The sequence below is a fragment of the Puma concolor genome, chromosome B3 (assembly GCF_028749965.1).
Source record: "Puma concolor isolate L17-30 chromosome B3, mPumCon1.1.hap2, whole genome shotgun sequence".
NCBI lineage: Eukaryota > Metazoa > Chordata > Mammalia > Carnivora > Felidae > Puma > Puma concolor.
The window spans coordinates 77415588-77439462 of record NC_141672.1 but is presented as its reverse complement, the minus strand read 5'-3'; the positions used below and the strand labels follow the sequence as shown (position 1 = coordinate 77439462).

Genomic DNA, 23875 nt, shown 5'->3' with positions numbered 1-23875 from the left:
CGTTATACTTAGACCACAGACGTATGTCCTTTTTTCCTTTAATCGAGGCTTAATTTCAGACAATTGCTAATAGTAACCAAAACATCTGATTATAAAGAAGAAGGTGATGAGTGTGGTTGAATATATTATCTTTGCTGACTCTAGACAGCTACTGGGTTCAGCGGAGGATTCCTTATGGCCTCTTCATGTTCCAAATAGACCTTACCAGAACAGATGGGCAGAATGGACACCAGAGAAGGATAGCACAGGCAAAAAGAGGGTGAAATGTAATAAACACCTGGAGTGAAGTAGATGCTCAGTGTTGGTTAGTTGTTATTATACTTATTGTAAATGATCATCCTCAGCACTGCAGAAGGTCAGCGAGACATACCTTGCCAATCACAGAGGCAGCTCCCAGAGACAATTTGAAAACCCCTGCCTGAATGACAAAGCAAAAGATCCTCCTGAAGAGCCTTGTTTGCATCCAGAGAAGGTTTGCATAGTGTTTTCACAATCTCCAGAGTGTTTTAAAAACTATTATCTCATGATGGCACTTTTAGCTAAGGAAGAGAAGATAATCAACATTGTAACCCTCCGGGTTTTACTCACTCAGGCTGCAGGAACTGACAGAGGTAGTGCTGCTTTGGATACGGTCTTATCTAGGGCTAAATTGTCAGGTTCGCAAAATCTGTCTGTTCTTATGGGAATGTGGTTTTTGGCTGGGTTGCAAATAGGGAGCAGGGAGTGGAGGACAGGGATAGGCTTCATAAGTTAAGTTATGTGCAAATTATGACTGACACAAATATTCCAAGTGTTCAAATTAAGTCATGACACAATTCTGTAATGTAAAAAGCAAAATAGCCATGTGGGTCCATATAAAGGCCAAAGATCTCGATGTTCCAGAAATGACAGGAAAGGGTTAAAGGAAGTACATGCAGAGAATATTAAAAAATGACTTGATCTGAAATTCATGACAAAATAAGACTGCTATAAACCTCAGGATAGTGGGTGTAACTCAGGAGTTGGACAATTGACCAAATGAAACTGTCTGATTTTCCTAGGCTGGAGACGTTTCCTGCCTTGGACGTCTGGGTCTGTCTCAATGTCCAAATAGCCTTACTTCAAAGTGTTTGTGGGAGCAGAGAGAATTGGGTGAGTGTGTTTATTCAGTGCTGGTGGGAGGAATGGAAGGAGGTTGGGCTTGGGAATTAAGTCTGGGTTTAAGAGCACATGGACCAGCAGGAGCTAACCATTTTTCTACAGACGAGCATCCAGGGCACTTTTCAGGAAGAAGGAAACCCTGGGAGGGAAGAACCTGGGGAACAGGAGAACACAAAAATCTTTGAGGCTACTTAGGTGTGGAGGTAAGTCACAGTGGTGTTGAGTGCCCTAGGGAACAACATGGGAAGTTCTTTCACTTTAAAAAATTTTTTAAAATATTGACATATTTTTTACTTTAAAGTTAGAACAATATTACAAAGAACTCCTGAATGCTATCTATTCAGATACATAATTTTAAAAGCTTTCCCCCTGGGGCACCTGGTTAGCTCAGTCGGTTAAACATCAGACTCTTGATTTCCGTTCAGGTCATTATCTCACAGTTCATAAGTTCCAGCCGCAAGTCAGGCTCTGTGCTGACAGAATGGAGTTTGTTTGAGATTCTCTCTCTCCCTTTCTCTCTGCCCCTCCCTCACTCTCCCTATCTCTCTCTCAAAATAAATAATTAAACTTTAAAAATAAATAAACAAAAACTTGCCCCCTATACTAAAAAATCATTTTCTTTCTTTCTCTGTAAAGGCATGTATATACATACATATAACCTATATTTTGAACCATATGAGGGTAAGTTGCAAACATTGTACCCCTTTATTCCTTAATATTTCAGGTTTCATTTTTTAAGAAGATACTCTTTTAAATAATCATAGTATACTATTTCAACTTCAGTATATCAAAGATTGATAGAACACTCCTATCTACTCCACAGACTATATTATAATTTTATCAATTGTCTCAATGCTCTTTACAGCAATTTTCTTTTCTAGTAGGGAAGGTCTCTCTCTCTCTTTAAGTTTATTTATTTGTTTTGAGAGACAGAGATAGTGTGAGTGGGGGAAGGGCAGACAAAGAGGGAGAGAGAGAATCCCAAGCAGGCTATTTGCTGCCAGTGCAGAACCTGACATGGGGCTTAAACTCATGAAACTGCAAGGTCATGACCTGAGCCAAAACCAAGAGCCAGATGCTTAACCGATTGGGCCACCCAGGTGCCCCAGAAAGATCTCTCTTTGACTGGGGGATGAAATTGGCCTAGCAGGACAAAAATACATGTTCCTACTCTCAGCACTCATTGGGATCTTTATTAGTTGGGGAACCCCAGAAGATCAGTTGTTTGGTTGTTTTGGGGTTTTTTTTGTTTGTTTCATTCTTACTCCATTTCCTCTCTGAGAGTACAAAACTAATCAGCAGGAAATATCCAAGTGCTAAAGAATATATATAGGGGCAGGAGGGGCAGAGAGAGAGAGGGAGACACAGAATCTGAAGCAGGCTCCAGGCTCTGAGCTGTCAGCACAGAGTCCGAGCCAGGGTTCAAACCCACAAGCCGTGAGATCATGACCTGAGTTGAAGTTGGATGCTCAACCGACTGAGCCACCCAGGTGCCCCAAGAGATCTTTAGTAGTAGAAGTTTTCTGGCATGACATCATGTGGTTTTAACAGGGTCCTGGGATGCGAAATTGGGCATAGCCTCCCTGCCAACACCCCACCTGTCCCTACCACACAGTCTAAGCTTAGGAGTAAGAATGGACCATTGTACTTCTTCTATTTCTTTTTATCTTTTGAGGGGAGGGGTGGGTAGAAAGGAGAGTAATAGATGTTTGAAGGAGCAAAAATTGACTTGGGGTAAAAATAGAGAGATCGTCTCCTATGACAATTCTAGTCCTTTACTGAGAATAAGGCTTTCTCTAGGAATTTCTCTCAAGGAAAGTGTGACACTGTACTTATTTGTCTTCTCAACCATTCTCGGGTTATTTGGAACTAATTTCTGTTTAAGAGTCACTGGACGTCAACTTTCCCCACTGACTCCCCATATGTGAACCAATTTTAGGGCTGCTTCTCCCCACCATCTTCCTGTTCTGCAGGATAAGCTGTGGCTTATCACACAGCAACAGGAATGTTGTGGGGAGTGACCAGAGAAATGGGAAAAGAACAAGCAAGAATCTCTCCCTTGAGGGGATTGGGTAGTGCGGAGAAAGGAGAGGAGACCCCAAAGACCAAGTTGTCAGGGTTTAGGGAGTCTGGGGTCCCCAATGGAGCCAAGTTTCATCTCAAAGCCAGTCCTTCTGTTTCATTTCTCCCTCCAGGAAAGATGAAGCTGACTCTGATACAGATCTTCTTTATGATGTTGCTGCTGTTACTGGGCCTGGGGGTGGGTCTGGGGTTGGGACTTCAGATGGCTGCCGCAGTCCTCGAGGATAGTGATGAGCCCCTGAGTGAGTTTTTGTCTAGCGATTCAGAGGACAAGACCAAAGCCACTAAAGGAGAGGGCATCCGAACTACAGAAACCATGCTGGTTAGCAACAAAGGAATAGTGCAACCTGGCTGGCCAGAAGAGACAATCCTTGGTGAAGACGAAGTTGGAGGGAACCAGATGCTCAGAGCTGAAGCTCCCTTGCAGAGCAACAAAGACTATCTCAGGTTTGACCTGATGGCCAGGGAATGCAATGCCCTGATGGCACACAAGGTGAAGGAACACAACCACACATGCATAGCCCAGTACACATTCATCCACGAGGATCTAGATACAGTCAGAGCTGTCTGTAATAATCCTGTTGTTGCCTGTGAACTCAAGGGAGGCAAATGCCACAAAAGCTCCCGTCCTTTTGATTTGACATTCTGCAAGTTATCCAAACCAGGCCAAGTCACTCCTCACTGTAATTACCTCACTTTCATTTTTGAAAAGTTTATTATTATATCCTGTAATGACATGAAGGTCCAGGTGATGTCTGGACAATGAAGCAACTTCCCTTCTTCTTCCCCTTCCCCTTCTCCTCTTTCCCCTCCTTCCCACTTCTTTCTCATACCCTTTTCCTCCTGTTAGGTGTTCTGCAAAAAAGGTTCTGGGAAGAGAGGCTGACCTGTTCCTTACCACTGTCCCCTGAAAACACAATTCTTCATTGTCCTAGGTTTCACCCACCCTACATCTCTTTTTGCTGGGGTTACAGGTGGCAAAATAGGGTAATGATATATGGTCTCTCCAGGTCCTCCATCACTCCTGCCCTGGAAAGGGATCAGTGAAGAGATTCTCTAGTATCTGCTGTGATCCTTGCCACCAGTCTGTTCCCTGGTATGTTTGCCTTTGGATATGGACTACAGGAGCTCACTGTAGTCCCATGTCCTTCCCTGTGATCCATGAGCCTCTAGGACAATCACGTGAGCCCCTTGGGCTTTCCACACAGCACCCCTGCACTGCAGAAGCAAATCAGTGACTGTATCTAGGACTGTAGGACTGCATCTGGTGAACCATGTGGATAAGGTTTTTTTTCTTGAGTTACCCAAAATAGAAGTTTCAGGTAAAGAATTGTGGACCTGTATACATGATTTAATTAGCCTTTAATTAATTTGAGTATACAATATATGACCCTATGAAGTCATAAGCATCTTTGTAGAAGCAACTATATTATAAGTTTCTCCTATATTCTTCTTTGGCACATTTATTGATTATCTGCTTGTTGATTATCTGGGACCTTTTCAGGAGTTATAAAAATTGTATGAAACATAGAATCATTCAAGAGGAGCAAGTTTTCTGACCCCTGTCAAACACTATGCAGTCAATAAAAACTGCTGAGTAGCCTGATTCACATTTCAGAGGGCTCAATGTGTTCTTTTCTCTTCCAGACAAGCAGGAAGGAAGCTATCCTTCTATGTGGACACTCTACTAGATGCTGTCACGTACTTGGTTTTACATAATCCCTATAAAGAGGGACAGTAGATAAGCTCCACTTTACAGATGACAACTAACAGGCTCAGAGAGGCCAATTTCACCTTGACCAAGATCACCCCACTTATAAATGGTTGATCTATAATTCAAATGGGGTGTTCCTGCCCTTCCCTTCATTTGCTGCTTCCCGATTTGCAGCACCCTTCAGTTTGCTCTCCTGAACCCCAAAGAGTAACATTCAACTCACTAGAGGTTAGGGCCTGGATTCTGGATTCTTTGTCTTGTGATAAGTACATATGTACTATATACTATAGGAAAATGAGAGAGAGAGAGAGAGAGAGAGAGAGAGAGAGAGAGAGAGAGAGACACGATGTTCAGAAGAGAATCTCTAGGTTTTGAGTCCTTCTCTCAGGACATGAACACAGAGCCAGACTGTGACTTTAGAGGCCCAACATCCTGGATAATTATGGATTCTACCCAAAATACTTAAAAAACAAAAACAAAAACAAAAACAAAAAAAAAAACAGAGAGAGATAGAGAGAGAGACCTGGGGCACCTGGGTGGCTCAGTTGGTTGAGCGTCCTACTCTTGATTTTTGCTTAGGTCATGTTCCCAGAGTCATGGGTTTGAGCCCCATGTCAGACTCTGCACTGAACATGGAGACTGATTAGAATTCTCCCTCTCTCTCTCTCTTTCTCTACCTCTTCCCCTCTTCCCTGCTTGTGTACTCTCTCTCCATCTCAAGAAAAAAAGAAAGAAAGAAAGAGAGAGAGAAAGAAAAAAAGAAACCCAACTAAAACATAGTACATTTATATGAAAGTTCAACAAAGTTTGGATTTTTACCCAAATTACTACACAAATCCTTTTGAAAAAAATATAAATACATTTTTTTCAAAATCAATCTCCTTGCTCTCACTAATATTCTCTTTTTCTTTTTGGCCCCTATTTTGCTAGTGATCTTACTCTGCCTGTTGGGTAACATAGCACTGAACATAATAAGTTGCTGGAAGGGAGGGACTAAGGCCAAAAAAATCACTTTATGATCTGCAAGGCATTGAAACATCATCTTCAGAACACCCTGTACAAGTTTCTCTCAACCTTGGCTGTTCATTAGAATCTCCTTGTTAAAAATACAACGCATATAATCCCAATAAGTATAATTCCAGGGATATCGATCCAATTAGTCTGAGTTTGGGTCTGCACACCAAGTGGAATCCAAGCATTTTGAGGCTTCTGTTACAATTCCTCTTACAGCAGTTTTTCTGTGAATTGTTTTCAAAGACTGTTAATAGACATGTGAAAATGATTTGGGAGATGCTGGGTGAAACAGAGTTAAGTTTGTTTTATGCAGATCTCACAACCTTTACTATTAGCATGGCTGTGAATCTCTAATAGGCAGAGTTAAGATCATACTCAGTATTGCTAAATTGATTTTACCATGAAATCCACCCTTCCCTTAATCATTTAATAACATCTTCTAGAACTTATGTTTCTAGTTGGGAAAAGTTGTCCTAGAATTTTCTAAGCCTTTCTCCTGGCTTTGTTCATTTAATATAGCTATCACTGGGCCTACCTTAAAGACTAACAACTAGATAAGATTATAAAGTAATCTGTGTTTAGACTATAAGTCAATCTCATGTGATATGCTGCTGTAGGAGAAAGGAGCCAGTTCTTGAGAATCATATAATCATGGCATGAAATTGAAGCTCTGCCATTTAAAAGCAGTTGTGATCATGGATAATAGTTCTTAGGTCTCAGAACTTCAGTCCCTTGTTTGTAAAATGAGATAATAGTACCTACTTCAGTACCTAGCTATGAGAATTATATGAGGTTAAATGGCCCATAATAGGGTTCAGTAAGTGGCAGCTGCATTTGGTGGTGATGTTGCTGGGCTCGGTGCTCATTGAGCACCTAACCATTTCTTTAAAAAAATTTTTAATGTTTATTTTTGAGAGAGACAGAGGAGCATGAGCAGGGGGAGGGGCAGAGAGAGGGAGACACAGAATCCTAAGAAGGCTCTAAGCTGTTAGCCCAGAGTCCAACACAGGACTCAAACTCAAGAACCGCAAGATCATGACCTGAGCCGAACGCTTGATCAACTGAGACACCCAGGTGCCCCAAGCACCTAAGCATTTTGACAGGCTCCATCTGGAAGCAGTACTATAATACAAAATGCAATACCATTGGCACGTCTTACAATTTTGGGCATGTTGGCTACTATGTGGATATGTGGGGTCCTGTAAAACTCCTCAAATTCCATCCCTTGGATATCCACAAAATTTATATACTTGGGGCTAGTGCAGTCCTTAGAACTCAGCAAACAGGGCCTCTGCTCTGGGCCCAACCCCTCAGAACTACCCTACACTTTTGGAGTGCCTTTCACATAGGAAGTCCTCCTCTTGTGTCTGGTACTGACTGGGACCAACAGTACCATCTAGATCAGGTGCTCCGAGCTTGAACTGGGACCTGTGTAGGCTTGAGTCCCATTTATCCCCTTGAGGGCACTGCTCCCCTATCCCATGTGTAGGGCCAACCAGCTGCCCCTCCAAGAGTTCTGAGACTTGCACATACACAGTCATCCTAGAGGCCTAAAGCCAAGCCCTGGTTCTAGGAGGGTGGCCTGGAAAGTGGATCACTCCCTCTGGCTGGCATGGTATTTCTTTTGTGGGATCACATGAAAGTGGGTCACCAGAATGATGCTCACATATGAATTTGGCTTAAAACACATCCCAGACACAGTATGAATTTAGCATTCTGAGTCACCAGTGGTCACTACTGACTCTTGGAGTTGATGCATTGTGGGAGGCTTTTACCCATTCATGTTCTTACTGCTCTGCTACTTCTAGCCTATAACACTTGAGGGGGGCAGGGATAGCAGCACCTGTTCCTTGCCCTGTGAGCCCCCCACTGCTGGCACCCAGGGTGGTTACTCCACTGTTTGCAAGCTCCACACCATGTGGAGATAGGGAATAGCTACTCCTGTCTCCTGTAAGGGCTTTGAGGCCATTGCTTTGTAGGACCCATGGGGTACTTCTAATCAATGTCTTCTCTCACCTCTGATCGATAGGTGATGATGTACTCTCTTGGGTTGGTCTTGATAAAGATAAATAATTGTCGTTCCTTATGTAAACAGTACTGCTCTTCTTACTCTGCCCATGGGCCCCTTGCCTATTCTCCTTGCTGGTGGCTATGTACAGAAGGCAGGAGTGTAGTGTTGTTAGTTATACAAGAGGTCACATCCTAGAAATGCAGTGATTATGATCCACAGAGTTCAAGAGAAGATATGGTTGGAAGATATATTGTTTTATGTTTATATTATAAAATTACCAATGACAAATTCCATATGACCAGAAAATGAATTATCATTCTCATTTTCCTGCATACTCTGGGTGCCATGGTCTGAATATGTGTCACTCCTAAATTCCCAAAATGTAATCCTAATGCCGAATGTGATAGTATTAGAAGGTAGGCCCTATCAGGGCACCTGGTTGACTTGGTTAAGCATCAACTTTGGCTCAGGTCATGATCTTGCAGTTTGTGGGTTTGAGCCCCACATCAAGCTCTCCACTGTCAGTGCAGAGACCACTTGGGATCTCCTGTTTCTCTCTCTCTCTCTACCCCTCTGCATTCATGTGTGCTCGTGCTCTTTCCCTCTCAAAAGTGAATAAACATTTAAAAAATATATTAAAACAAAAAAAGAAGGTAGGGTCTATCCCGGGGGATTAGGTCATGGAGCACTTATGAATGGGATTAGTGCTGTTATAAAAGAGATCCCCCAGAGCTCTCTAGCCCCTTCTGCCATGTGAGGATACTATGAGAGGTATACAACCCAGAAGAAGGCCCTAACGGACCATGCTGGCACTCTGACCTTGGACTTTCAGCATCCAGCACTGTAAGAAATAAATTTCTGTTGCTTGTAAGACACCTTATCTGTAGTACTTGTTATAGCAGCCTGAATGGACTAAGTCACTGGGTAAGACTTGCATTTGTGGTTATTGACAACAATGTAAGGTAACAAAATAAACTTCCAGAGAAAGTCATTAGAAGCTGGTGCTTACAGGCAGCTCAGTGGATGATACAGTGTCATGAATCATGATATAGCCAGCACTAAATAAACAGTCTTAGGAAACTGCAGAGGCAGGAAGATCTCCATTGTTTAAATTCAGGCAAGTTTTGAAAGGTCATGAAATTTTACTTCCTTTTTCTTATGGTGGGAGATGTAAAATTATCCAAGAACGATAACATTTGTCGGTAAAGAACACAAAAAAATGGTTCCTAGGTCTATCAGGAAGATATGGTGCCCAGATACCACAAAGAATCTGCATGTGCACTGATTGGACAATAAACATATATATAATCTTTTCTCTATAATTCTACATCTTCAGCAATAAATCACTATACTTCTGACATGGAGACTCTTCCTCAGTGCTCAGTCTTGGCAGGCAGAGTAAAATGAGCTGGCCCTCTTCAACCCTTCTCCTTCCCAAGGTGATAAAGTTATAACATCTGGCAGAGACTCATTCTTGGTGGGATGTGAAGGGAGTCCAAGGGACAGACTTATCATTATGTTCAGTAATCCTTTGCTTTAGCATGTAATTTGCTGATGCTCTTGCCTCTGTACCCTGCACCTTACCCATAGGTCCACCATTTCTTCTTCATGTGTGCAGACTTGACTTCCGTTAGTTTCCAGGAAGTGACTTAAATCAGAGATGCCGCCTCTAAGAGCAACTGGGCTGTCTCTTTATTAGACTTATGACTCAAAGACCAAGTAAAATATGGATTTAGGGGAAGAATAAAAGAGACGAGGAATATGGTGGAAATAAGGCTAAGCAGAAGGCATGATGAGGGAAATTGTGAGAGCTCATAGGGCATGATAGCTCTTCACCTATTTGTACAGGATACAGGATTTTAGGAGGCAGTGGGTGCCCCACTGTTTGAAAGTGTCAGATCTCCATCACTGATGTGAGACTAGTGTCTGGAATTATACCCTTATGAACTTATTGTGCATTCCTATATATAAGGATATAAAATTTTTAGCTTCAAAGAATGAGTGGGATTTTCAGTACCTTTGTAAGATGACAAGAAAAGCAACAAGAAAACAGTACTTACTATGAATTCTTTTTTTAAAGATATATTGTTTTTTTAATGTTTATTTACTTTTGAGAGGGGGGAAGGGGCAGAGAGAGAGGGACAGAGGAAAAATGGGCTCCACGTCAATAACAACGAGCTCAATGTGGGGCTCAAACTTGTGTCCGAAGTCGGACACTCAATTGGACACTCAATGGACCAGGTGCCTCTACTTTATGAACTCTTTTACAAGGGTTCAGCAGTGTGCTGGTTACTGGTTATGCATTCTTTTTTTTTAATAAAAGCAAAAAACTAAAACCAGTTATTGTGTCTGCCATTATAGCATATCCACAAATGAGACCCATAGGGAAAAATTGTGAAAGGAAGAGGGGAGATGTTGTGAATTGATCCAGTACGTGGCACTGCTCTGGAAAGCTAGTCTGTCTAAGGACCAACGTACGTTAAACAACTCCATTAGGAGACTGGGGTTACAAGAATGTATTTCCAAAGCAAAGGAAAGGGATTCCAAAGGGTCAGATGATAAAGACAGATATCCTTTGCCCCAGCTGCTGAGTGTTACCTGCCACGAATTCCCAGTTGCACCCTTCTCTGGAGAATCACCTCCAAAGAGGGCAAGGGTGAGGGGGGCTTCCTCATTGGTGATGCCTAAGAGTTATGTCCTTCCACCAGGGTAGCTCATAGCCAATGACTGATTGATACAGATGAACAAGAACCTGGACCTCTTGCCTTAATTTTTTTTCCTCTTGCCTTAATTTTATGTCAGTTATGTTCCAGAGCTCTCCATGGGGTCAGGTTTGAGGCTGGACTTTAGCTAAAATCACATCTTTGTTCAACTTCTTCTTCTGCCCTATCCTGCTTCAGTTATTTCCTTACAGGTATCTCCTGAGAGTATGCTCTCAATGAATTACTAACTCAAGAATTTCCATCATAGGATCTGCTTTTTGGCCACCTGGCCTAATACTTTTGCAAAGAGCAAGCCTTGAAAGAAGCTGATTCTTTAGGACCTACGTATTCTAGGAAAGAATAAAGAACTCATTTTACTTGAAAGTCTCTAAGGAGCTGAAGGCCAAGGGCCCAGGTTGAAAATTACTTCAGGCAAACAAGCAGGCAGGGTAGACTCTAGAATGTCAGTGTGGCATCATGGTTAGTTAGGCACAGAGAATATGGAACTTCACAGCCTGTGTTCAAATCCAAGTTCAAACATTTACTATCTGATCTTGGGCAAGTAACCTCTCTGGTTCTTGTTTATCAGCAAGTGAGGAATATCTTCAGCAGAACTAACAATACCTCGTACATTTTTAGGTGCTCAATGTATATGTATTAAATTGAACTCATATTTTTTTGCATGGCCCATTCTCAAACATTGCCTGATATGTCCTGATCCTCCTTTTATAACTAGTCAATACCACTTAAGAGAAAGATGGTCTAGATCTCCTGATCCTTAAATCAACAGTGTTACCACTATACCATGTTTCCAATTTTCTTGATCTGGGGATAGTCAGGCACTTGTCATCAATATCTGAAACTTTCCAGAGATGCCTTGATAAGAGCTTCATGGTTTCTAGTCACTGTGGTGATTTAATGTCTACATATTCACTGAACTTAATTCCCCTGTCTTGAAGTATGGGCTGAACTTAGTGATTTCTTTCTTTTTTTTTTTTTTAATGTTTATTTATTTTTGAGAGAAAGAGAGGGGGGGCAAGGCTGAGAGAGAGAGGGAGACACAGAATCTGAAGCAGGCTCCAAGTTGTCATCACTGAGCCCTATGAGGGGCTCGAACTCACGAACTGTGAGATCATGACCTGGAGCCAAAGTCGGACCCTTAACCAACTGAGCCACCTAGGCACCCCAGTGATTCATTTCTAGTTGATCGAATGTGACACCTTGTGATCAAAGCGATAGCATACTACTTCTAAGATAAGCTGAAAAAATAAAAAATAAAAAATAAAAACCAAGGCTTCCTCCTTATTCTTGCTCTTGAATCACTTGTTCTGGGGTAAGCTAGCTGCCATGTCTTATGAGGACACTCAAACAGCCCTTGTGGTGAGGAACTGAGGTCTCCTGGTAATATTAGTAAGGAACAAGGCTTCTTCCAAAAGCCAGGTGAATGAGCTCTCTTGGAAGTGGATTCTCCAGCCCCAACAAAGCTTCTCGATGTCTGTAACCCAGGCTAAAATCTTGATGGCAACTTCATGAGAAATCCTGAACCAGAAACACCCAGCTAACCTGCTTTCAAACTCCTGACCCTTAGAAACTGTGACATAATAAATATTTGTTGCGTTAAGCTGCTAAGTTTTAGGGTAATTTGTTACACAGCAATAAGTGATGAATACAGTTAGGAAATGAAAGATTTCTGTTCTGGAATGGCTCATTGTGGTGTTTTACATTTCTCTATTTATGATCATTATTTTCTTTTCTTTATCTGGGACCTAAAGAATGATTATACTCCCTCAACTTCACGACTAATAATTGACCTATCAACTGAGTTAAAAACCACAGGTTATCTATCACTTCCAGGACATTTATAAACTTTTGAAATGCATCTGTATATCAAGATGTCTCCAGAAATGTTAAAGATTATTATTTATTTGGACTATATAAGTTCTTCACAAAGAAAAAAAAATGACAATATCCAATGATGTCCTGGCCTGTAAGAATGTAAACTGATACATAGTTCCAGAGGGTAATTGTACTTCCTTTTTCTTGTGGTGGGAGATGTGAAATTATCCAAGAATGATGTGCAATAAAAGCTCCTAAATTTTTTTTCATACTTTTTGACCCATGGACTCTACTTTTCATAATTTATCCTAAGGACTTAATTTGGCAAGTGCATAAAATTATATGAACAAGGATGCAGTATGGTTTATAATAGTAAAAAGTGGAAAATCCTAAATGTCCAATAACAGGGATCATTAAATAAGTAATAGTAATGCCACAGTAAAATACTACTTAGCACCTTAAAGTGATAATAAACACCTACATTTATTAACATGGAAGAATGCAGATAAGTTCAATGAAAAAAAGTTTATAGTGTGTTTATTAAGATTCCACTATATGTGTGTGTATATATATATAATATATATATATAATATATATATATATGTGTGTGTGTATGTGTGTGTGTGTTTATTTATATATATGTGTTTGTTTATATATGTGTGTTTATTAAGATTCCACTATATATATATATGTAAAAAATCTTGGAAGGACATATGTCAAAATATCATCAGTGGTTAACTTTCAGTGATGAGATTTAGGTCAATTTTAATTGATTGATTATTTTTTTTGTTTGTACATCTGTATTTTCTACTTTTTCTTATAGCGATTTAATGAATCAAGAAAAAAGGTAATAAAATTCATCATAGATAATTAGAAAAATACAGAACAAAGGAAAGTCATAGTCAAATGTACTTATACTATTCAAAGTTAATCACTCAATGTTTTGGGACAGATACTTTTATCTTTTGTATGTGCAAATACACATACAAACATATATATCTTTAAAAGCATGATTGAAATGAAATATTATTGCAGTTTTCTATTATATTTTAAAAATATTTTTGAGGTGTCTGAAATAATAACAAACTCAGAGAGAAGTTTCAAGTACAGTACAAAGAATGTTTTTTCCTAAACCATTTGCTTCTTCACCTCTGAATACATTAGTGTATCTTTCGTACAAACAAGAATATTTGCTTACATAACCACAACGCAACTGTCCACACCAGGACATTAATACTAATATTATGCTACCATCTAGTTCAGACTCTATTCACATTTTTTTCTTAATTTAAGTTTTAGTTAATTAACATACAGTGCAATATTGGTGTCAGGAGTAGAATTCAGTGATTCATCACTTACATACAGCAGCCCGTGCTCATCACAACAAGTGCCCTCCTTGATACCCATCACCCATTTAGCCCACCTCCTACACACCTACCTCACTCCATCAATGCTCAGTTTGTTCTCTATTTTTAAGAGTATCTTGTGGTTTGTTTCCCTCTCTTCTCTTTCCCCCCTTTCCATATGTTTATCTGTTTTCTTTCTTAAATTCCATATATGAGTGAAGTCATACGGCATTTGTCTTTCTGTGGTTGACTTCTTTCACTTAGCATAGTACACTCTAGCTCCATCCACGTAGATGCAAATGGCAAGATTTCATTCTTGATGGCTGAGTAATATTCCATTATATAAATACCACATCTTCTTTATTCATTCATCAGTTGATGGACATTTGGGCTCTCTCCATAGTTTGGCTATGGTTGATAATGAGACTCTATTCCAATTTTACCATTTGTCCCAAAAACGTCCTTTTTTAGCAAAAATAATCTAATTCAGAATCGTGTATTTCTTTTAGCTGTCATGTCTCTTTATTCTCCTTGGCTCTGATCTAGATCTTCAGGCTTTCTTTGATTCGTTACTGACTCCTTGGAAGCTTATTTTGTACCTATTTTTTTTTTCCTAAGTAGGCGTCTCCCACAGTGTGGAGCCCAACATGGGGTTGGGGTTCAAACTCACAACGGTGAGATCAAGACCTGAACTGAGATCAAGAGTTAGATGCTTAACCAGCTGAACCACCCAAGAGCCCCAGCCAGCTGTTTTGTAGAAATCCCTCACTGTGGGTTTGTCCTGATTAGAGTCAGATTGTACACAGAAGTGATGTGTGTTTTTCCCACTGCAATCAGTGAAGTGATGTTTACTTTATTCACTTGATTAAGGCAGAATTTGCCAGGTTTCTCTACTAAAGTTACCATTATTTTTCTCTTGTAATTAACAATAAGTAATAAATATTTTGTGGTGATGTACTTTGAAACTGGAAGTATTTAATTCCTTTTCACATTTTAAATTATTTATTTATTTATTTATATCAGTAGGAACTCATGGTTTCTTGTTTTGTTCAAGGAGTTATATAATCTGTCCCCAAACTGGTCAGTGAAATCCTTTAAATCTGGCTTCTGGATACTGTTGCCATGCCCCCATTATTCTTTAGGCACTTCCTTGCTTTGAGAAACAACATAATGGTCCAAGCTCACCTTATATTTCCCTTGTCCTTGAACCAGCCATTTCTCCAAAGACACCTGGTTGTTTCAGTGGAGAACAGTGTTTTGTATTTATGGTTGTTCGAGTGAGAGAGCTCCAAGAGAGTTCCAACACTGACAGAGCTTGGGAATATAGCAAAAAGATCCAATTATACACACACACACACACACACACACACACACACACACGTATTTTATTTGTTTACACTAAAAACCATGAGTTCACACCAATACCTCCAATTCCAGTCTAACCTGAGAGCTCATATTAGTTTTCTCCCCTTCCATATTTATATCTCCATTTCCATAGTTATAACACCCTTCTTCCTTATTTTCTTTAATATATTGACTTATTTGATCAATCTCCATGTATGCAACCAATCTTCCATTGCTGCCACTGTCCCCCTTCCATATGGATGCTCTTTGCCTACTCTGATTCTGACACTCTGCAAGGCTGCCTCCTGCCATGGATGCTCCCCATCTCAGTTTCCAAACCCCATACCAGGTCACCCTCTGAGTGGTCACCTCCTCTAGCTACTCAAGCTCTAACTCTCCATGCTTCATCCCCCCCCTCATACCTCACCCCAACTCCATCTCACCCCCTATATGAATGCTCCACTCACCTGTTTCAGGCTCTGACTTCCTATTCTCCATGCCAGCCCAACCCTCCTTGTGGATGCCTACCTTGCTCTACTGCATCTAATGGCTTCAGGACAAAATTGTATACGAAGGGAAGAAAGGGGAAATAAAGGGAGGAAAGCAAAGAGAAAGGAAGGGAAGTGAAAATAAGCAAATGAAAGGGAAGAAGTGTATTTTTTGAAAGTTAAAATTATGCATTAGCATTTTATAAATAAAAAAATTACTAGCTGTATATTATTTTATTAATGAAATATGATTTATTTAACTCTTTCCCTACTTCTGGACATTGAAGTGACTTCCAATGATAAATAATTTGCACTGATGCTTTTCCTTAAAACAAATTCTTCTGAGTGTAATTATTAGGTCAGAGTATAAATAATCTTAAAGTTTAGGTACTTTTAGGTTTTCACACATTCCCTTTTAGTAAAGTTGTACTTATAACCCCATTACCAGTATACAGACTGGATCTGTGCCCTCTATATCCTTTGCATAATTTGGTATTATCTTTTATTTTAATCTCTGACAGTTTGATAGGCAAAATATAACTTCTCATTATTACATAACTTTGCATACCTTTTACTGAACAGGCCATTTCTCTCTCTCTCTCTGTCTGTCTTTTGAATGGGCCATTTCTAAACAAATTCTTAATGATTCAGTGTCTCCTCTCCCCTGAGACTCTCTCCACTTCCTGACACAAAGCTTCATGAATCTGATTTTCACACACACACTCTTTTATACCCTGTAAACACAAATTTAAAACTCTTTAAATCTGAGTGGATTATTCATGATGGCTGCACCGTATCTTCGGTCGGTCATGCCCTCCGCACGTTGAATTTGGAATCATTTAGGGAGATATCCAGAGAAGATACGGTTCAGGAATTTCTCTTGGAGGAAATTTTCCTCGAGGGAAATTATATCATAGTGCTCAGTTTGTGTAAGCACCATGAATGTCTCCTTATTCACCCATGTTTAGTCTTGCCACACACCCTTCTGTGGGTAATGTCAGCATCAGTGTTTACTGTTCCTGAGATTATCTATACCAGCCTGGACAGGCTGCTCCCACACCCAGGCTTCTCCTCACTGCCTCTTCTCTTAGAATCTATTTGTTTTGCCCAGATTAGTCACTTCAACCACTTTTGAAGTGACTTTTTTAATGTTAATCCTAGGATGGAAAAAGATTTAGTTAAAATCCCAAGACTAGATTTAAAAAAAAAAAAAAAAGACAAGCCATTTGTAAAATCGGAACTTTTCCCCTTGGAAGCCCCTGTTTAATGGTGACTCATGTTTTTTATTCTGAACAGGCAGCATCACATCCAGAAATAAGCAAATATCCTCATTGGGATCACTGCAATTCCCCACTTCCATAGTTCTTTAATTCTTCATAGCTGTGGTCACTTCAATCCATTTTGTGGAATCCTGGACTCGGCATTTCCCTAAGCGCGGGTGTTGTTAGGACACAGACTTGGCAGAAGACGAATCTTATCTCTGCTCATGCTTTTTTTTTTTTTTTAATTGTGGTAAACCATATGTAAACATAAAAATTGCCATTTTAAAGTATACACTTCAGTGGCATTAACTACATTCACAATGCTGTGAAACCATCACTACCATCTATTTCCAAAACTTTTTCATCATCCTAAACAAAAACTCTGTCACTCAGGTCACATCTTGTATTTATCAAAGGAACACACACACAGAGTTAAAAGCTACAGTCTCTTTCCTCACCACTTTTTGACTCCAGTCCAAGTCCTAAGAGGCACCACTTCCAGCTCTGGGTAATTTGCTTAACCTTATCTTTTGATCCAGACACTGATTCTTTTGTTCCCCATGACATTTCTATATTTATTTTGCAAGTGTTTGTCCTTTTTCTATTGTTACTTTTTCATAGCAATTTGTTTTTGTTTTATGAAAGCAATAGCTCCTCTGATAACTCAGAATCCACTAACTTGAGGTCTAATTATTAATTATTATGATTTTATCCCATAGTTCCTGCCTCGTGATGTTTGCTTTTACTTCATGTTTTTTTTTTAACTGCAATTTTAAAGAGATATGGAAACCATTCAATATGTGAAGAAAATTGACTTTGCAAACAAATAGGACTAATTTTGTAGCCCTTGGAAAAGTAAATTTCTCTTTAAAATAAAGGGAGCTCAGGGGTGCCTAGGTAGCTCAGGCAGTTAAGTGTCTGACTCTTGGTTTTGACTCAGGTCATGATCTCATGATTCGTGAGTTCCAACCTTACATCGGGCTCCATGCGGACAATGCAGAGCCTACTTGGATTATATGTACATATATATTAATATATGTATATAAGTATATACATATGTGTGCAGATGTGTGTGTGTGTGCATGTCTGTGCAACACAAGGGAAATGGTAGATGCTGAATTTATGGTGAGTCTAATTTTTTTTTTATGTGTTCAATTCTCAAAAATAACCCCACAGCATCTACAATGTGTATGAGGTGTGCCAGCAGATGGCACCAGTGCACAAGTCTCATGATTGGAACTATGAAAACGGGTCCCAAGCTTTCTTTAAAAATTTGAGTACATGGGCACTTATTTTACTGAATAAGATTAACCAATAAGTTAATCATAATTTTCTCTGGATGACAGAATTATCTGTGAAGATTAACCAATAAGTTAATCATAATTTTCTCTGGATGATAGAATATGGTTAATTGTTTCAATAGTATCTTAGTCTTCAACAATTAATATGCATTACTCAAGAGATTAAAATCAAAATGATATACCTCTGTAAAACAGTTCAGTTTCAAAATCAGATGTTACAATACAGCTCTTAACATTTGGAAGGGAAAGAAACTAACATAAAGGTACAAATTGCTGACTCATTAATTATTTCCTTGTCACTATTTTAAATTATTACTCCAAAGCTAATCTCATGAACAGATTCATCAGAATGTTCTTTTTCACATAATTCTATTTAAAAAAATTAAAGGCACTTCCATCTCCTCTGCCTCCTATCTCCACATTTAAGGACTCTATAATTAAGTCTCTTTGATCTCTTTCAAAAAACGATAATATAAATCAACGATATAGAAAAGAATAAAAATAATACTAGAACACATACACTTCCATCAATACTTTTAAAATGTGAATGATTGGCCATATGTGGTTCAGATCTTTTTATTTTATTTTATTTTATTTTATTTTACTATTTTACTTTTAGAGAGAGAGTGTGAGTGGGGGAGAGGGGCAGAGGGAGAGAGAGAATCCCAAGCAGTCTCCATGCTCAGCATGGAGCTGGACTCAGGGCTCCATCCCACTGAGCCTGGGATCATGACCTGAGTGGAAATCAAGAGTCTGACTCTCAACTGACTGAGCCACCCAGGCGCCCCTTACTATTTTTTAAAAGAATTAAGAGAATACAGATGCAGCTAATGTTATTCCCCCATTGTTTTCTCTTCATTTTCCAGCAGTAACTACTCCAGAGACGTTAGTACTATTTTCCCTGTGGATATTTTTATGCTTTGACTAGCTTTGCATATACCACAAACTATATATATATATATATATATATATATATATATATATATATATATAGTATAACACTTTGTGTTTTTAAAATGTACATAACTTAATTCATGTTGTGCATATCCTTTTGCCACTTGCAATTAACAACCAACATTGTTACTGGGATTATCAACACTACTGTATGTAGATCCCATTTGTTGATTTTTTTTATTAGTGTATTCTAAAAGTATACTGGATTATGTATTTGTTCCTTTATAAATGGGCATTTAAGCTTCCAAATAGTAATTATATAAATAGCGCTTTAATGAACTTTCTTGTGCATCTTCCTTTGCCTGTATGTGTGTTTCTCTTGGGTATATACTTGGAAGAATTCCAAATTATAATATGTATGCAATTATATCTCATTATCATAATAGTTTACATTTCCCACATTGCCAGTGGGATTGAACATCCCCTCAAGTGCTTAATGACCATACATATTACTGCTTCTGCTACTCTGAGAATTGTTAGTTCATATCAGACTTAGAGAAAATTTGTAAAAATACTAAAAAAAAAAAATCATAATTTTCTATACATCTTTAACCCCGTTTCCCTAATTGTTAACATTTCACATTTGATTTCAGAATTCTGTCTATAATTTTGGGGGCAACCATTTGAAAGTGAGTTTCAACATGATGCCTTTCTATAACATTGTTTTTTGTTGCTGCCAAAATTCTTAGTCTTACTGTATTTGTCATTTTACTGCTGTATAACAAATTACCGCAAATTCAGTGGCTTGAAACAATACCTATTTATTATTTCACAATTCAGTAGGTCTGAATTTTGGCTCAACTGGGTTCTACGCCCAGCATCTCACATTCCAGGAGTTTCAGCCAGAAGCTGAAACTAGTGAAAACATGTTGGAGTATTTCTTAAACATCAGTACAATTGGGTTTCTATCTTGCAACGTACACTAAAAAAGATTTAATATGAATTAAAAATTTAAGACATTGAAAAATTACATTATAAAAGCAAAGCAGAAGATAAAGGAAAATGTATTTATAATGTTAAAGGATATGCAAATCATTAGTTGTAATTCACTGCATAAATTTTAAGACCTCTGGATGATGAAAGATACCATAAACATATTTGTAAAAGAAACATCTAAACAGAAAAACTATTTGCAGCATACACTAGAAGGATTGATACCCATTGTATGTAAAGTGCTCCTAAGATCAATCAATAAATATAAACAACCCAGTAGAAAAACATGCAAAGTGTATGAATAGGGAATTCACAAAAGAAAAGAATAAACTGTCAGTAAACATTTGAGATATTTAACCTCACTAATAACCATAACCAAAAAACAGATTTTTTCTATCAGAATGGAATATGATACCTTTGATAGCAATGTTAGAAGGATTTAAATAGACTCTCTATGAGTATGCATTGACATTGCTTTTTTGGGAGAAAATATGTGAATATACATTAGGCTTAAAAATGTAATTTTTGGGGGCGCCTGGGTGGCGCAGTCGGTTAAGCGTCCGACTTCAGCCAGGTCACGATCTTGCGGTCCGTGAGTTCGAGCCCCGCGTCGGGCTCTGGGCTGATGGCTCAGAGCCTGGAGCCTGTTTCCGATTCTGTGTCTCCCTCTCTCTCTGCCCCTCCCCCGTTCATGCTCTGTCTCTCTCTGTCCCAAAAATAAATAAACGTTGAAAAAAAAAATTAAAAAAAAAATGTAATTTTTCTTTGATCCAGAAACAAATGTAAGACCCATTAAAGTTGAAGTATAACACAGTTATAGAAAAGCATGTAAAATATGTGTACATTTCGGTGACAATCACAAATCATATACTCACATAACCAGTAAAGTTTACTTCTAGGACTCTACCTCTTGGAAATATCTCCAAAGACAAAGAGGTTTATTTAAGGATGCTGACTGCCACATAGTTTATTGCTGTTTGAATTTTTTTTTTTATTTTTTTTTTCAACGTTTATTTATTTTTGGGACAGAGAGAGACAGAGCATGAACAGGGAAGGGGCAGAGAGAGAGGGAAACACAGAATCGGAAACAGGCTCCAGGCTCTGAGCCATCAGCCCAAAGCCCGACGCGGGGCTCGAACTCACGGACCGCGAGATCGTGACCTGGCTGAAGTCGGACGTTTAACCGACTGCGCCACCCAGGCGCCCCTGAATTTTTTTTTTAATTCCAATTATCTTAACATTTAATTTTTAAAGCTGTCTCTGTCTAATCACAGCTCTGCTTTGGATAAGTAGGGGAATGAAATAGTAGATCTTAGGGCCTAGGAGTCAAGGGGAAGCTGTGTTTTCTCCCTTGAAGCCAAGGCAGCGCTGGAAGCAGAAGCACCAGTGTGGAGGCAAGCTTGCAACATCCTCTGACAGAACAGTCAGTGGACATGACCCCTGAACAGAGAGAAGGACCTGAAGGATCTGTGAGATTGCAAGAAGTCAGCAACCCCAGGAGATTCAGAAGTTCCCCAAATACAGTAAAGGGAGATTACATGCCTGTCTGGGGAAATGAGCACTTAAAAGTCTTTAAAATCAGCTTTTGTATTGGAAGTGTAGCTTTATTTTATACTTACAGGCTATTGAAGCCTGGAAATTTAGCTTTCATGATTTTTATCATTACTATTTGAAATTGGAAGGAAATCAGTACCTGTTCCCATGTAGGGAGAACACCTGACCTCTGATACCTCCTGAATAATGAGGCAAATGAGGTCAGTGTGTGCATGGACTACACATATCAGAATGTTCCTAATTTCCTACATTATTTTTTTTAACCCATCAACTCTGTCCTTTGATCATGCCCAAGCTCTGCCCCAGGGGTTTCCCAAGGTCTCCAGTAAGGTCCAGAATCATCATTCTACTTGTCTTGGCCCTCAGCTAGAAACAGAAGTCCCAGGGCAGGCGCTAGTCCCTAGCATCATTAGGATTTTTCTGTATGCTTGGCACTGAGCAGTAACTGAGGGCATGCAGACAGTACAGACTGTTAAGGAGCAGGGCTGTGATCGTGGATGTGAGGTTTTTTGTTGCACTCAAGGCAGTTTTTCCAGAATGCCTATTAAGAATTTTATTTTGGGAAGGACCAAGATGGGGGAACAGCATGGAAGGTTTTTTTGCATATCTTGTCCCTGAAACACAGCCAGATTAACACTAAACCATCCTGCACACCTTGAAAACTGATTTGAGGATTAACACAACAATCTGCACAACCTGAACCAGAGAACTCAGCAGGTACACGGAACGGAGAGGTGAACTGGGGGAGAGAAGCCACAGAGGGCAGGGACCTGTTTTTGCATGTGGAGAGAGGATGGAGCCGGCAGGGGGAGAGGGGGAGTATGGAAAGCATCCCGCCGCCTGAAAGCAGCTGGAGAGAAAAGAAAGAATATGCAAGGGACTGAACAAAAAAGGGATAAAGGAGAAAGGAAAGGATTTAAATTCCATTAAGACTTCATACACACGGGCAGTGCAGAGTCTAAAACTCCGCAGCTTGATACCTGGTGGTGCTCTTGTAAGAAGGGCGAATCTCCAGGAACAGAGTGAAGTCCGAAGTTCTTTGGGCCAAACAGGGAGAGGCAGTTCCCCTGCTGGAAGGACTCCCCATAGGCAAAGGCCCCAGTGGACCCCAGAGAACAACTACATTCACTGGTGCTGGAACAAGGATGTTAAGGGTGAAGCCTGCAGCCAGATGCGTGTTGTGATTTGCCATAATCCCTGAAATGCTGCTGCTACACGATCATGTGAACTTTTTCTGGAGCAGGGCACCCAGACTCAGTCTCTGGGCATCAGCAGCAGCGTGGTCTCCAGAACGTTCCTGGGGGCGGGCTGGTCCCTGGCCTTGCTCAGTGAGACCCTCCCCCAGAAGGTCTGAGCAGGTCAAAGCCGCAGTCCCACAGAAATAAGGGGGTCAGGAAATAGCCACATCTGAGATAAAACTCAGGAGGGAGGTGCCGCCTGGCAACCTGACGGCTTCGTTACAGACAAAGCAGTGATGACTTGGTGACGGTGTAAAAGCAGGAGTGGACGGAGGCTGGAAGCAAAGGAGGGGTGCACGACTGCTGGTTGGGGAGAGTACAGAGTTCTGATACAAGAGACTGGGTAGCTGGGTGATGCCATTTTCACCCCTCCTGCGCATGCGTATACACACCTACAGGCACCACAACAATCCACCCGAGTAAGCTAAGCAGCGCCATCTATTGGAGAATGGAGCCATTACACTAAGCTCCGCCCAACTGGGCCAACCTCGCTCTTCAGGAACAACACACATCTCTCTGCACATTTAGTTTATGGACTATAAAGTGCCTCATAGTTTAATTTATAGGGGAAACCAATGTAATTTCAATCATACTTCAGTCGGTTTGCTGGACCATCTATTCGATTTTTTTTCTTTTCTTATTCTTGAATACAGAAAGAGAAAAAAAATTATCTTTTTTTAATATTTCGATTAAAAATATTTTTCTTTGGGGCACCTGGGTGGCTCAGTCGGTTAAGCATCTGACTTCAGCTCAGGTCATGATCTCACAGTCTGCAAGTTTGAGCCCCATGTCAGGATCTGTTCTGACAGCTCAGAGTTTAGAGCCTGCTTCAGATTCTGTGTCTCCCTCTCTCTCTGCCCCTCCCCTGCTCATGCTCTGTCTCTCTCTGTCTCAAAAATAAATAAAAACATTTAAAAAATTTTTTAAATATTTATCTTTAATTTTCTCCACTATAT

At 39.8% G+C, this 23875-nt stretch overlaps 2 protein-coding genes across 1 annotated transcript; one reads left to right on the top strand and one right to left on the bottom strand.

Annotated features, from left to right (window-relative positions):
• RNASE9 (ribonuclease A family member 9 (inactive)) overlaps window positions 1–23875 on the bottom strand; it is a 107229-nt gene that overhangs the window by 44771 nt on the left and 38583 nt on the right.
• On the top strand, window positions 1088–4839 carry RNASE10 (ribonuclease A family member 10 (inactive)). The gene is made up of 2 exons (XM_025920040.2): window positions 1088–1343; window positions 3336–4839. Exon 2 carries the CDS (start codon window positions 3341–3343, stop codon window positions 3986–3988), a length of 648 nt encoding a protein of 215 aa, XP_025775825.1. The 5' UTR covers window positions 1088–1343; window positions 3336–3340; the 3' UTR covers window positions 3989–4839.